The sequence below is a fragment of the Fusarium pseudograminearum genome, chromosome 4 (genome assembly GCF_000303195.2).
Source record: "Fusarium pseudograminearum CS3096 chromosome 4, whole genome shotgun sequence".
Taxonomy (NCBI): domain Eukaryota; kingdom Fungi; phylum Ascomycota; class Sordariomycetes; order Hypocreales; family Nectriaceae; genus Fusarium; species Fusarium pseudograminearum.
The window spans coordinates 1,106,665-1,121,994 of record NC_031954.1 but is presented as its reverse complement, the minus strand read 5'-3'; the positions used below and the strand labels follow the sequence as shown (position 1 = coordinate 1,121,994).

Genomic DNA, 15,330 nt, shown 5'->3' with positions numbered 1-15,330 from the left:
TTTCGCCCCACCAAGAACGCGACTGGGGTTTGGATCCAGTGGCGATAGAGCAGGTGGCTGAGAATGATCATGTGATATTGAGATGCATGTCAAAAGTAGGACTGCCTGCCTGATTAGGCTGCGACTCTAACTGAAGAAGAACAACTTACATGCTTTTGATAACAAGCCTCTGCAAGTCATTTCTTCCGTGCTCGATCGACAGAAGCCCCGGTAACTCTCCGCACCAAGCCGGGGTCAAGGCATATTCGGGACCCATAGAATGAATGCCTTGGAGTCATCCATCATAGGACTAGGACTCATGATGAACTTGTCACATCAACAACATGGCGCAATGCTGATTGTATGAGGATTATGTATTTTCCATTCCTGTGGGACTATGGCCAGAATGGAATTTGTGACTCTTTCGCTGGTTACTGTAATAATGTTTGAGACTCATGATGGGAGTTCAATATTGAATGTTAGAGGATTGACCAAGATAGTAGGATTTTCATTGAACCACCGGTGCTAATCAATGGAGCATATATGTTTACATCAGGAATTGTCATAAACAAATCAGTTTCATTACTATGATTTCCAAAAACATGGGCTTGAAATCTACATAATGCTCAATTAGTTAACGTTACTTTAGGGTAGTATTGTCTGCATGTCCTTTCAACCATCCAATTTCAACCTATCTCATACAAAAGCCTATTTCCAAAGTTCAGGCAGTATTATCCTCCTCTAATGATCATGTCTAAGTAAAAGTAACAAAACGCCAAAGTGATATCACAGTTCTAACCCATATCTTTCCATCCAAATCCACGAGCTCAAGTCTCTTATAACAAACATGCCATCATATCTTCCAAGTCTCACCATGAAAACCCAACCCTGGAAGCTTGTTTAGTATTCCCAGTCGGGCTCTGCCTCTCTAATCATGACCGTTCCAGCAACTTGCTCGGCCTCCTCGACATAGTATGATGAATCGCTTCCTATCAGCGTGATGTTTCCGTATGCAACAAGACGTCTGCATCTCCTGCTCCGTGTCAGTTTCAGATCAAATAAGCAATAGACAATATACATACAGGTGTCCTGTGATGGTGATGTTTCCATAGATCTCCAGGTCTGTTCCCATGAGTGTTCCATTGACCCTGAGCTTTCCACGGCCCTTGATCTTGTCGTTGACCATAGTATAGCCGTTCACTGTGATAGTTCCATAGGCCTGAACTTTTCCCCTATTAACAAGTCAGCAATTGGAACGTCCCTGTCATCATAGCATCTACTCACTCGCATGTGATGTTTCCGTTCAGGCCAATGGCTCCGTAGGCGTCAAGCTTCTCACGGACAATCACATCGTTGTTCAAGTTGATGCTGCTCCCAGACTTAACAGATCCCACAACATCAAGGGGGCCATTGAGGGTGATCTCATGTTCACTCTTGACGCTCTTGGATCGCTTGTAGGCTGGCTGGCTGTAGTAGCTCGACATGTTGAAGTTTGTTGTAGTGTTTTGAAGTGTTCTTGTAAAAGAGGTTGCTGTTGCTGTTTGAGTATAAACGAATGCTTGGTATCTTTCGAGTTGTTGTGATAAAGACTGTAGTGAAGATGGAATTGTAGATTGTCTTCCTCAGGAACAAGCCCTTTCTCTTATACCCACGACTTTCAACCCATCTGCGCAAAAGGTTGAAACTCAATAGGCATACTGGAGCCTCAAGACTTACATCGATACGTTTGAAACATCCATGTCGAGTTTGGCCCCCACCATAAGGCATATACTCCAGGACTAGATGATCTCTTATTGCTCAAGCCAGGCACGGGACCTGTAGACACACTGGGCACTGCATTGCAAGGGCGTGACGCCTTGTTCTGCTTGGGCCACTCGGAAGGAGGCTCATTGGGCAATTTGACATGCAGGTCTGGATGGTTGGGAATATAGTATAGGGCTTGCAGTAGTCTGTGATTCATCTTTAGGTAGTTGACCACTGCCTGGTTTATGTTTCATCCAAGTGATGCCTTGAACTTGAAATGTTTCTTAGGACTATAGCTTTTCTACAATGGCATCAACTCTACAGAGAACAACCTTTATTGCAGTGAATTCAATTCCTGTAGTAGTGTCAGATTGCCACATAATTAAACAAAAACTGAAACTATTCGAGACAAACTCACAAGGCAGTCTTTGTGGATCTCCACAGCCAGCCTAGAGAAAGACAAGATATCCAATAATTTAGTACGACAAGGGTATAGGCTACAAACAGTCCTATCAAGGACGTCAGACGCCTAGTTGCTCCTACGAACACCACCATTTCACGCTCTTCACTTTCTGAGAGAACTGTTATTCTCCTGCATGCACATGTTGTCAGGCGTCATAGGGACCCAGAAGTTAGGGAACCGGTGGACAGGGGTTGTCAGCTTAGGACTGGCTGTTTTACATGGATAAGCGTCCTATTGAGTATACCGAGCGGTCGATCAACCTACAATCTATTCTGCTGCCTTGAGAATCCTCGGGCGTTTCTTAGTTCTGGCATTCAGATTTAAACCCTTGTTTTCGTTAGGAATCGCCCGAGGCTGTACAACCCCTAGTCTAGTCCTTGGTCTACGGAACGCTTCCCGTTTGCCCATGACCATTGACATGGTTGCATAGCCTCAGCCCTATGAGAGAGAAGAAAAGCCACCGACTCTCTCCACGATATGTAATTCGCTCTATCGTGGGTTTCTCCGTCTCCAGACGCACTCCTCCATCCTTTTTTCCTTCTAGAAGGCGCCAAGCTGTCGCCCAGAATGCCCGATCCATTGATGTTTGCCTAATAGGCACATCAGGCATGTGACTAGCTTTCCAAGCCTTGACGACATCTTCACTTTATGACTGTTTAGTAAAAGTTGGTATTTGACTTTAGAAATCGTGAGACACCACCAAATGACGACCTAGAGCCTACACCCTGGAGCATACTGAGACTAGCAATTAAAGAATGAATTCTCAAAATACGGTATTCATACATTATCAAAACAAACCTAGCATAATATAACAGAGAAAACAATATAAACAAAAAACATAGCCACATTCGATGCCAATCTCAACAGCATCGCCAAGTGGCTACACTAAATCCTTCTGACTCCGATCGATATAGGAAAACCGGGGTATCCATCCATCCATCTCCTCATCTGCCAATGTAGAAACAAGGATGCTATCAACATCCTCTTCTTTGGCCCCCAACATACCCTGTACACGACCCTGTACAAGAGGCTGATCTCAGCTTCCAGAACATGGCACTGCTGGTTATTTAATCTCCGCCCACAAAACCCAGGCCAATGCCACTGCAGACGGCGGCGAATGTCCAGACGCCCGCATATGCAGCGGCTCCAATGGCATCGACTCGATACATGGTCTTGTAAGAGGCAAGGAAAGTGTTGACCGCAGCAACAAAAGCAACCAAAACTGTTCGACGAATAACCACCTTGGTCTTGACAGTGTAACCCCACACGTTCCACTGGACGGTCTCTCCGAGAGATGCAGCCACAGGATCAAACTCGTTGATCTTGTCATCCTCCTTAGCACGTGCCGTGGTCGCGAAAGGCGCAAAGATAAAAGTGCTGGCGGCGATACCGAAAAGGGTTGTCACCGGGAGAATGGCAGCGTATGAAGCATTGTATGCAGGCTCGAGGGTGCCTACTCCTGAGTAGTTGACGACTAGAATGCGAGGCAGGACGAAACGTAGCGCCAGAACAAGGACAACAGTGTAGATACCTGTCGACATAGCGGCCGTGTACGACTGAAGCGGAAGGTCGAGGAGCTCGCGGTTAGGCAAACCAGCAGCGGCGGCAGCTGACGATGTGTGGGTGGGAGAGAGCGGACGAAGTAGGTAAAAGGGCACGGCGACTGAGAAGATATCAATAGCGAGTGCTGAGGCTGCCGTGGTCCAGTTGAGGCCGTAGAAAGTTGTGAGTAGGTAGAACTTTGATAAGTCAGTAACGCGATCTGGCTTCGACAGGTGGGTTTAACTAACGTGAGGGCCGTGAGATAGCAGATCCAGCATCGCCACGTCGAGGCCGTCCAATTGTGCATACCATCCTATTGTCAACTCAACACTGTAATCGCATCCGTTAGTTCGTCTTCTGTCAAGAATAGCACATTTACTAACATTCTCCACCCGGCTAGAAGAGCAACCTCTTCCCATGTGTCTTGTGTTCTGCTGAGGCCAGCGAGCTCGGCGTTGGTGAGCTCACTCAGTAAGCTGTATCCCAACGACGCCATCGCAAAGCTTGTCGCGATCGCGAGAGGGTATTTTGCCTTGTGGGGGACCATATCGCGAAATGATGGCGGAGGTCGCTCCACTTGCTTTGGTGATGATGGAGTTGTTGTCATCGCCGTCTCGTCGCTGGTCGCGGCGGCGCTTCTTCTTGTTGCCATTTCGTTGTTTGTTTGTTTTGGTTGAGACAATGTATTATCTGAGATTCAGGGATACGCCACCTGTCTAGGCTAGGCCGAAATGATAAATACCAAAGGTTTGCGACCCGAATTTAGGGAGAGTCAGGGCGTTGTTTTTTGTGTTTGCGATCCAGTGTAAGCAGGGAGGGTAAGAGTTCAGGTAGTTCAGCACCTAGAGGTAGGAGGTAGGGCAGGCTCCAGTGGGGAACTGGACAATCAGTGACGTCGCTGTCCGGGCAACCTCCATCAGATGGACCTTCGACGGCATTTCGTAACCTCGAGTTCCCCACTGCGCACCTACTGGACTGGGTTAGTAGCTGTTTTGACAGCCGACATGGAAGATGAAGGTTTTTTCTCTCTTCTCTTGGACCCTCCGATTTTCTTTTTCTTTTCTCTCTTGCTACAAGCAAGCAATAATTGATTCATCAGTCAATCATTGCCGCAAGAAAGAGGTGACCTCTGATCATTCTCTGATCTCGTTTTGTTCATCGATCTGATCTGTCCTTTGATGGATGAGGCTGGCTGCTCTTATGTGACATTGTCTGAACCGTACAGTGATGTCTCATCACCGCGATGTTCTTCCTTATTCTTGATGAATTGATTCATTTTCAATTATTCATTCACTCTTGATCCCGTGGTGATCCAATGTTGCAACACGGCAATGTGGTTTCAATATTTGATTTCCATTTGGTAGGTATTTATTTGGGCGTCCAACTCGACGCCTGTCCGAATCCTCACTTTAACCTCGTGGCGATGCAATCTCATCTAGTTCCACACCAGACGGGCCCTCCACTCTTCGGTGCTGGGAATCGACAGCGGAGATCTGGTCCACCTCATGATAACACGCTGTATGTGATACAGAAGATATAAAAAAAAGAAGAAGAGATAACGCGCTTATCCATCAACGTCATCCGATAAATCCAACTCCAGAGCCTGCATGCCCGACCCAAGAGATATACTCCGTCCCAATCGTTACCCATTAATGATGCATCCAAAATCATTCCTCCATGCGACCAAAAACACCATCGTCATCATCCTCGCTACGACCGCGCGAACGCATCTCGAAATCGTCATCGTCCATAACCGAATCGCCGCTACCATCCATTCGGACGTCTACACTGGGACGTCTCATGTCACCACGAGTAAAACTCTCGGGCTGTCGACGTGGGAAGCTGTTGATGAAGCTCGCTGTCGATAGCGAAGTTGCTTGATCCAGGTACTGAGCAGGCAGCGGGGGGACAGGAGGCGCATCCGCAGGAGTCATGGCAGGACGGGATCCGTTGTTGCTGCCAAAGCTGCAACTCAGGAGCTCAACTGCAGCGGCCAGATCTCGATCGGCCTCTCCTGTGGCATTTCGACCGGAAGAGCTTGGACGGTGATCATTGCTCGGTTGACGGTAGTGGCCAAAGCCTGAGCCGAACGGCACACTACCAGCCCCAAAAGAAGCAGCCGACTGGTAGCTCCTCGCGTACCCGTTGCTGCCGTAGCGCTTGTTGCGATAAGAGGTGCCGTTGACGCTGACACCTTCAGTAAGCGGAGGTGGTGTAGTGTCGGCAGAGCTCTGTCGCTCCTCGGGGTCAGAGTATCTAGAGGCAGCAGGTGACGATGACCCGGCCTCACTCTGGAAGTCCTTGGTAGACTCGGGAGGAGTGGAAGCGTTGCCTTCGATACCGTTCATGGTTACAAGAACCGAAGCAGCTTCAAGTAGCTGGACTTGTTGATGCTTTGAAATGAGCAACTTGGAAGTCAATGCCCACTCAGGTGTGTGTTCCCACCTAGAAACTGTTAGTGAAACGGATTCATGAGTACGCAATGTTGCACGCCAAAAATAAGCTCTTGTCTAAAGACAAGGCTTTCTGTGCTGGGGCAAGTCATTGGGAGGAGGGGAACCAACAAGTGCTTAGTCAAGCAGCTGCTATGCTTGTAGCCTTTACCGCACTTGTCACAGCGAACCTCAACCCTATTGCTCTTCTTGCCCTCCTTGAGAGTCTGGCCGTCGCTTGCACGGCGTTGACGAGCCTTTTGGAACTTGGCAGTTCCCTCGTCGGCCGAGCCGTCGTTCATCTCATCATCAATGGCGCTACCATTGAGTTCTTGCTTCGTCTCGGGTATCGACTTGTGGTTCGGGAGGCTAGCAGGCGGGGAGGGAAGGCTACCGGCGATGGCAGCACGAGCAGCAGCGCTCTTTGACATTCGGCGGCCGCTGTTGATGGGTAGGGCGTTTGAACGCTCACTCTCCCGAAGAGCAGCGGCGATCGCGGCAACATTCGCATTCGGGTTCGTGACGGACTTGCGTCGAGTCACTCTATGGTTGGCGTTGAGAGCGCCTGTGAGCAGCGAGTGCGAGCTCGTCCGAGCGTGGGATTGACGGCCAGGGAGGGCCGACGACGTGGACGACATCGGAGAACGGGTCTGAGTCAATGGCCTCGAGGACTGCTGCATTTCCTGAAAAGGACGAAGGAGATCAGCAAATCTGGGCCTTGGTAGGTTGTTATGCCATCTGGCAAGCCGTGGAAAAGATCATGACAGGGCTCGGGCTCGGTCCCTCCGAGGGTTGAGAGCAGCGTACTTTGGATGAGGCCATTGCCGGCGACTTGGTATATGTTCAGGATTCGACCGACTGGAGTCGTGTCGATCACGAACTAGGCGTTTGGTAAGGTGTTGATAGTTAGACTTGGACTGGAAGTGTTGGAATGGTGTTGACAGGAGGAAGAGAAGTGGTGAGAGGAGAAAGATGTTGCCAGCAGGAGTCCCAGAACAGACGAGAAATAATATTTTGGGAAGCAGCACCCAAGCCCAGGGTGTGTGTGTGGTCAGGAGCGGGGCGTATGTAGCAGACTGGTGTGTCTGAATGGGATGTCTGAATTGATGCCTGTGCGATTACTATCGAGACTTGCTCTGTTCAGTGAAAGCGCACCCGGCTGGTCACTTATTCACTAGTACCTTTGAGCCACCAAACATGGCCTTGTGCCTTGGAAAGTCTAAGAGGGGGCTCAACCACAGGGAGCCAAGGCCCTGGACCGGGTTCCAACGACTTCCACCAAGCGCTACGTATTGCCATTTGTTCTGTCGTTCGGGGGGGCTCTCCAGCCATTGAGTGGCTACGGGTGGAGATGATGCGGCAGGTCGATTGGTTCGTGGACACCCTTGTTAAGCATCCGAACTGAGTTGCAGCAGGGAAAGAGTAGCCCGTGAGAGGGAGGAGAGAGAGCCCAGGAGGGAGAGGAGGGGTTAGGCGGTGGTCTGCGGTAGGGTGTGTCGTTAGGTGCCGGGTGTGTCATGCGCCCAAAGTCGCAATCGGCCGGCGAACGGGGGCTGAGCACTCGATGGGCTCTATCCCATCCCCTTGTTCTCGACCTGAAGGAACGGACAGATATTCTGAGAAGAAGACACGAGACAAAGTTATGCCAGGCATCGCTCGCTACCCAGTATCAAAGCAAGTGACAGCGAAAGCATGCTATTAACGGACGACAGTGACCAGCTTTGGAGGGGACATGCTGGCAATACAGTACTGTACATGCATACCTACCTACATACAGACAGAAGCATGTATCCCCTCAATTCCCCTCCCGTCCTGCATGAGGCGTTGTGCTTTTGCGCTGGTCCATGATTGGATTCCCCCTCACAAACTGGCACCGGTCTTTGCTTGATAAGGTATAAACCAGTGAATTGGCTCGGTTTGTGCACCATCACAATTGGTGCCAGGGTCCTGTCCGCTGCACAACGTTGTAGCCAGGGGAATAAACTAGCCGTTTCCACTGTTCCTGAAGGTTATCTGCTGCTGAGAAAGTCAGGTCCCGTCTGCACAAACGGTTCCAGGCGGAGGGTATAATAACAAAGAGTATCTGTCTCAACAGTCGTGATGGGTGACGCTCGTCGTTTGGCCTAGGTTTCCTGTTGGGAATCGTTAGTAGCCAGTCATGGAATTAATTAGTAAATCGCCTTTGTTGTTGCTTGATTCTGGGCTGATTCGTCACCCGACGCGTCCATGTCCTCATTGCATTGCCTGGACTCCGTGGCACAATGGGTACATAATACAGTTTTGTACAGTACAGACAGTGCCCGTCGTGAGTATGTATAAAAATATACTTGCCTTTAATCAACTCGCTGCAGTTCGCTCTCTCCATTTCCCCAACTTCCGAGACGGGTAGAGTGGACGGTGGCCCCGTGGCCTGGTCTGTAGCCTGTGCCCTGTAGGCTGGAAGAGCAGCCCTGCCCGGACTGGGCGGCCCAGCAGCCAGTCTCGCCAGGCTTAATCGAGATGGTGATGAGCTCGCACTGGGTGGGGAGCTGAGTTGGGTTGAATGGCATGGGCGTAAGGAGTGAGGAGTTGATGCTGAAGGGAAGACTTGTTTTGGGGACTGAGTGGGGTGAAATCTGGGGGATGACTTTTGTCAATGTTCGCACTGTAAGCACTACTTTAGAGAGAAAGGGAGAGACCGAACCGATGCCACGAATAATTACAGAGTACGTGCAATTCAATACAATAGTTCAATGCGTCCCAGCAAGACGAGATGATTGCTACCATGATATCGTATGCGGTGATAGCGAGATTGTCTCAGATTCTTGGGTCAAGAATTTGTTTTGAGATTCTTGAACAAGTGGCCGTCAATTCATCTCGTATCAGGTAATTTTGTACCAAGCTGTCAGCGTCAGGTACTGATATCGAACCGTGCTCAGACTGATATACCATGTCAACTCTCGTATGTAACAGGCTGTCGTGTCTTATTAACTCCTTTGTTCAAGGCACACTGCTGGGTTCAGAAATGAACAAATATTGATAGAGACGAGGCTCTCATGTCTCTCGCTAACTGTACCAGCGTGAGACGCGTCTAATGAGACGTCTGACCAAGGATCAATGGATCTGTTTCGAGCCCTGGGTTGTGGATGTTTTGGAAACCTGTTTCTGTAACCATCCCAACGCGTAATACTTTTTCAAAAAGGTTATTATGTTGTTTTATGCCTGAAGTTTAAATTATGCAGTTTCAATGTCGCTGACATCAGCGTTCCTTATTTGCTTGCTTCTCGCCAAGAAATTGAATGATTGATGACTGAGCGGCGAAGTAGCAATTCATGTCCGTCACCATCACCGTATGTATTAATCAATCCCTGGCATGTTTCCATCAGAAACAATTCCTCCTATCCTCTCCTCTTACACGTGGTGATAACCCATGCTCTCTTTCCATTCAAACCTAACCCTTGCCCTGGCCCTGACTGCTTGCAGTAACCTGAACGGGTTAATCCAGCCAAGTGACCAAGTGGTGATCTGATCTGATAACGCTACGGTGCTGTACAGTATGTTTTATACTCCGTGCCGGCTGGTTAGACAGAAAGTCAGATGGAAAAGAGACTTCTTCTTATTCGGCAATGGCTTGTTCTGGACGTCTCAAGGAGAGAAAAAAAGTTGAGACCCTTCTTTTTCCAACTTTTTTTTTCTTTGGTCGATCCTCAGCGATCGATGAACCATCCATGTAAACTCTTGTCAGGACCACACATCCCATGCAACTCGCAAGAGATATTGCATTGATCGTGTATAGAGTAACAGAGTTTTCCTTCGTATCCAAAGATGCCTTGCCCGAGAGAATGAGTGCCCTTGTTTCTTGGGAGTCTGATACTCCGTAGAATGTCTTTCTTTGAGGATGAATTATTTGATTTAGAGCTACCTAAAACGGTTAGGGCGTGTAGTTAATTTGCTAATGGGACGCATACCCCTCATTCTTAGTTTCTCGATACAGACAGAACCCGATCCACCACTACCACCAAAGAGTCGTCAGCTACAGCCACCATCACATCGCTAAAAAAAAAAAAAAGCCATCGTCAATGGAAGCAGAAAAAGGAGAGCCCTGGATTTAGCTGCCACCGCAATTTTAGGCTAGCTGACACGGTTAATAAGGGGACAGATTAGCATTGACAGCGACTGACTGGCGATGCTAAAAGGGGCAAGAGAAGTAATGTGATTACCTTGGTCTTTTTTATGGCATCAATGAAACCAGATTAGCCCAGATTCTCACGTAAGTAAAGTACAGAAAGGAGGCGGGTGTGAACGGTAACAAACAACTCAAGCATCCTGTCCAACGTGTCAAGATATGTGATGTAGACTATTGTATGTGCATCTACGACACAATATCTTCTGCGGCACTCGGCTGCAGTCATTGTCGAATCCCAGATACAGATGGGTTGATCTTGGTAGCGATGTACCCATTTACCCCTCAAACTGCTATTCCTTTCTTGGATCGTCACAGATCACAAGCACTTTCACCTGACCTAACTGCTGCACTTCCGTCTTGCCGTCGGTCGTGTCGGGTCACAGGGGGTAGTCTACCTTGAAAAGGTATCGTACTGTGCCTACAGGTCGAAGTATCGTGAGAATCTGGGAGGATGTGTCGCTACAACCTCTACGGGTAAAAAAAGGTAGGTGGCCTGTGCTGCTGTTGTGTAATTGTGGAAGATGCAACCTCAGTCCTTGATCGCCACTGCCTCTACGGATCAGACGAACTGCCTGCCTGAACAACACAGGCAATCTATTATCGTGATCTCTGACTTTTCCATCACCTTGAATACCACTCACTATCCTCACGGCTCGAGGCCATCAATAAACATGTTGACGGTCCCCTCCAACACTCATGATCCATCACACGTTCCTGACTATCCTACGGGGCACTTCCGTCTTGAGATAGCATGCGACGATCCCTAATATAAATCCCAGTTCCCATCGGAAAAAAGTCTACCAATAACGGGAGGCTATTCAGTGCCAATTTTCCAATTATTAAGCTTCAACACGTGGAGTTGATGCTTCGAAGATCAATCCGAATGGCTGCAGTGCATTCCTTCGATTCCTTTGTCAAATTGGCTTTCAGATACGAGGACAACAATTCAAGTTTTGAGATCGTAACGACGTCATCAGAATGTGTGTTCCCCTGGCCAAAAGGTACTAAGGTAACAAACTGATACTCGTTCAAGATTATGCCCTGAATCCTTTCCCTTCCTTTGTCGTCGGTCAGATATCGATTGCACATTGACTTTTTGCAATTTTTATACCTACTTCACTCAATGATGTAATTCTGACAGGCAGATGAACAGTTGACTACCACTGGTGTTGAGAGAGAAAAAAGACTGGTTCCTTTTAATTAACATGACAAAGACTCCATAAGAGTGGAATTCCTAGTCTCCTAGGACAAGACCGCATTGAGGGTGCTTTGAGCTTACATGGACAAAGGCCAATCAGACTCGATACACATTCCTCCACATTCTGTCAATCTCGATCCTGTCTTGAGACAGAAAAAAAAAATTGTGAGAAACAAGCCCTCGCATCCATTCACTGCCGTGCGAGTATACCGTTATTGGCCAGTAGGCTTCCCAGCAGTGAGACATTGGCACGAGGACAGGCAATACTTCACTGTACACCATTACAGTATCTGCCCAGTCCTGTCCAGAATCTGACTGTCGTCGGCAACAGTATTGAATCGCTCGCATTACCGGCTCTGCAGCCGAGCCTGCGTTGACGATCCGGGGATCACTGATCGTGAAAGCACAAGCACTGGGCCTTTGAAAGAGCCGCCGCTTCCAGAGGCCCGCTGTCCGCTACACACACTACTATAGTGCACTACAAAGCACTACAGACAGTGCTGTACGGTACAAGAAGAGGCTTACCTAGTCTGGCTCATGACAGCTGGAGCCGGGTGGATATCTGGACAGTCTTAGTGTCAGAAGCAGTAACACGCAGTTTTGGCAACCAACCAACCCAACAACGACCTCTCTTGGGCTCTTCCGTTCTCTAGGGGCAGAAGACCTAACACTAATCCAAATAGGATCGGTACCATTGGAATGGTCGGTGACGACCTGCTTTCTCTACGCTTGTGTTTGCATGAATGAATGCATGAATTGATCGAGAATGAGACCTCATCATTCACCAGTATTCGGACCTTTGGATCCGCTTGAAAGGATCTCAACCAGTTACAGAATCCCCGGCCGGTGATTGTTTGACGATTGTACAGCACATACATAGACTACCTATGGTAAAGTCTGTACAGCATCGGCACTTACATTATGATCCCGCCAGTTGTTTAGCGGTACAGAGCGGCTGCGAGCCCGAATACCGTCTCCGCCAGTTGCCGCCAAATGCCATTTGTGCTTCTCTCGCCGAGGCTTTCTTTCCCCGCCTTATGAATTAATTGCTCCTCCTCTATCACGACGCCCGCCTCGCTGGGCTGGACTGGGTCCTGCTGATATCTGTGGCACAGTTAGTACGCCCCACGGCCAGAATACGCACAGGGGCGTGCTCGAACCTCGACAGGGATTCAAAGAGCTGTGGATGTGGATGTTCCTATCTTGATAAGAATGGGGAATTTCATGCCTCGTTAACTGGATACAGACAGTGACAAAGGATGTCTGAAAGATGCCTCCATGTTGTTTGTGACTCTCGCCGTTACGGGCACGAGCGATTCCGAGAGGGCAGCATCAGCAAGGTTGTATCATCACGGCAAGGCACTGCTCGATATTCCATGTTCCTGAGCTGTGCTGTGCTGTTCCTGCATAGCATGACATGGGAGCTGCCCAGTCCACGTGGTTTCATATCATTGTGTTTAGGATTCCTTAACATTCTGGCTGAAGTCTTGAGACATGGCAAGGATTCCATTGATAGGATCGTCTGGCCAGATTTCTAAAGACAGAGCAGAAGCTACGGGTTGTTAGCCTGTCCCTTCCCGAGATCAGCAATGCTTGTCGGCGCCGGACTGGGCCAGGCACAGTTTAGAAGACGGGACGAATGGAATGCTGGTTGGGTTTGGAGCCCTACAACGGGTGGACGGGTGCCCGAATTCCTTTTGCTCAGATTCCAGAAACAATGAATAGCTCGGCTAGCCTTTGTGGCTTGGAGATTGATGGCGTCTTGCAGGTCAATTTTGAGATTGTGGCTTCAATTTCCTGGACGGATATCCCGCAGGATTCACCATTTGAAGGCGTTCGTGACGTGCTTCCCAGTGGGCAGATAAGCTCAACAGAGGTCGACACTCACAATTGCCCATTTGACAAAGACGTGCTTGGAGATCTGCAGCATCTTGCTTGATAAGGGCATCAAGCCTCGGATATCAACGAGTAGGCATGTATCTTTCATGGGTGGTTGGTTGGGTGAAGGACCATGGCCGATGTCGGAGCGCTCGATGACAAAGTGTTGAGCTTCTTTGACGACGTCTATGTGATTTCATGGGATCACAGTGGATATGCATGGCTGATTTGTTTATTGAAGTCTGTTCCTTTGTACAGATCAAGCTGTGGGGGCTCAATGATTTGTTCTCTGAATTGTGTTGACGTGAGTGGGAAGAGAGGGCTTGCTCTCACACACCCTGGCTTGTCACAGAATCAGGATACTGAGAAGGATCTACAGGATGAATGTGTTTGATCTAGATTGGTTCAGATATGCCAGATCTCGGTACATGCGAAGCCTGTCTCTCAAGGTTGAAGTCCTTCCTTGAACACTTTTGACAATGTCGATCATTAATCATGACATCAACTTGCAGTTCAAGCCACGACAACAAAACATACTTTTTTATTGAAGGACGGCCATACTCGAAACATGATTTTATTGTCTTGGAAGAGTTTGAAGTCGTGACAACTTGGAATGACTTATATATATACGTGAAAGAGAAGCAAATCGCTCATAGCAACATAGCTCACAGTCAATCTATCAAGATCTACAGTCTAGTTCATGTACCCCGCGGATTAGAGCATTCTAATTTAGGTAGTTTCGATTTACAGCGGGCGCTGAATTAATTCTTATGTCCAAATCCGTTGACACATGAAAAAAAAAAGACCGCAAGTCGGCTCGTCGCACTCAAATTAGGTCAAAGATAAATAAAGTTGTAAGTGGGAGGCGGATTCGTCTGAGAGATATAGAGACAACACCATTATGAAACTCATCATGTCGGACAAAGTACAGTCACTAGGTTAGGTATAGGTAGTACTATAGTTTAAAAGCTCATCCCCCACGTTTCTTAATCCGTCGGTGGCTTGATCGTTTTGAGGATTTTAGATTTTCTTCCTCTCATCTTGACTTTTTATTGTTATAGAGATTTGAAGTTTATCTTGTTTGTTATTGCTACGACCACAACAACAGCAACCCTGTTCATAACTACCTGGGTTGTCTGGCATTATAGCAGCCACCTTGTCTTGATCTCAATACCACATATTATCACTACAACAACAAAACAACTATGACTGCTGATCAAGACGTATACCGCAAGACCGGGCGAGGTGGAGCAGGGAATTACGTTGTCCAAAACAAGGCTGACGATGCCGACAAGGTAAAGCTCACCGCCAATACTCCTTTTATTCTCATACTCAAACCCCCTTAGGATCTCGAAGCTCAAAGCCTAGCCACCGACGAAGTGCCCCCTCCAGACCGCGCAACAGCCAACGTCCCAGCGCGCGCTGGACGCGGCGGATCCGGCAACTACGTCAACCCGTCAGACCTGCCTGACGCGGCCGAGCAGGATGAGATGGCTAGAAAGACGGCTGCTGCGGTGAACGCGAGTCTCATGAAGAATCAGGCTGTCCGGGGAGGCGGGCTGGGTGGTCGCGGAGGCGCGGGGAACTGGAAGCATGCTATTTCTTTCGAGGAGGAGGAAAGGATGAGGGAAGAGGAGAAGTCGAGGGGGGAGGCGTTGGAGAGGAAGATTAGGGAGACTGTTGAGAAGGGATTGAAGATGCCTGAGAAGGTGCATCATGGACCTCAGCATGTTAAGCGTAATGAGGATTGATTGTGTTTGGATTATAGTGTAGGAATAGTTTGAGATCATTGAGTTGGAATAATTGAGTAATTTAATCGGTCCATGAATTAATTGCATTATCAAGAAATTGTGTTTGCATCTCATGACTTGTAATCATGCTACTCAACCTCTTTCATTCCCCCTCGAGTCCTCTCCCTAGTTCATAATTC

At 48.4% G+C, this 15,330-nt stretch overlaps 4 protein-coding genes across 4 annotated transcripts, besides 1 other annotated feature; 1 reads left to right on the top strand and 3 right to left on the bottom strand.

Annotated features, from left to right (window-relative positions):
• Window positions 1-879: 879 nt before the first annotated feature.
• FPSE_01516 (uncharacterized protein) lies at window positions 880-1,463 on the bottom strand (the record flags this gene model as incomplete). The annotated part of the gene is made up of 3 exons (XM_009254636.1): window positions 880-1,012; window positions 1,062-1,211; window positions 1,264-1,463. 3 exons carry the CDS (start codon window positions 1,461-1,463, stop codon window positions 880-882), a joined length of 483 nt encoding a protein of 160 aa, XP_009252911.1.
• A 1,789-nt stretch (window positions 1,464-3,252) lies between these two features.
• On the bottom strand, window positions 3,253-4,379 carry FPSE_01517 (uncharacterized protein; the record flags this gene model as incomplete). Its single annotated transcript, XM_009254637.1, has 3 exons — window positions 3,253-3,924; window positions 3,976-4,057; window positions 4,111-4,379. 3 exons carry the CDS (start codon window positions 4,377-4,379, stop codon window positions 3,253-3,255), a joined length of 1,023 nt encoding a protein of 340 aa, XP_009252912.1.
• A 1,015-nt stretch (window positions 4,380-5,394) lies between these two features.
• FPSE_01518 (uncharacterized protein) lies at window positions 5,395-6,797 on the bottom strand (the record flags this gene model as incomplete). The annotated part of the gene is made up of 2 exons (XM_009254638.1): window positions 5,395-6,172; window positions 6,292-6,797. 2 exons carry the CDS (start codon window positions 6,795-6,797, stop codon window positions 5,395-5,397), a joined length of 1,284 nt encoding a protein of 427 aa, XP_009252913.1.
• A 7,808-nt stretch (window positions 6,798-14,605) lies between these two features.
• On the top strand, window positions 14,606-15,151 carry FPSE_01519 (uncharacterized protein; the record flags this gene model as incomplete). Its single annotated transcript, XM_009254639.1, has 2 exons — window positions 14,606-14,695; window positions 14,747-15,151. 2 exons carry the CDS (start codon window positions 14,606-14,608, stop codon window positions 15,149-15,151), a joined length of 495 nt encoding a protein of 164 aa, XP_009252914.1.
• Window positions 15,009-15,068: a repeat region.
• Window positions 15,152-15,330: the final 179 nt, after the last annotated feature.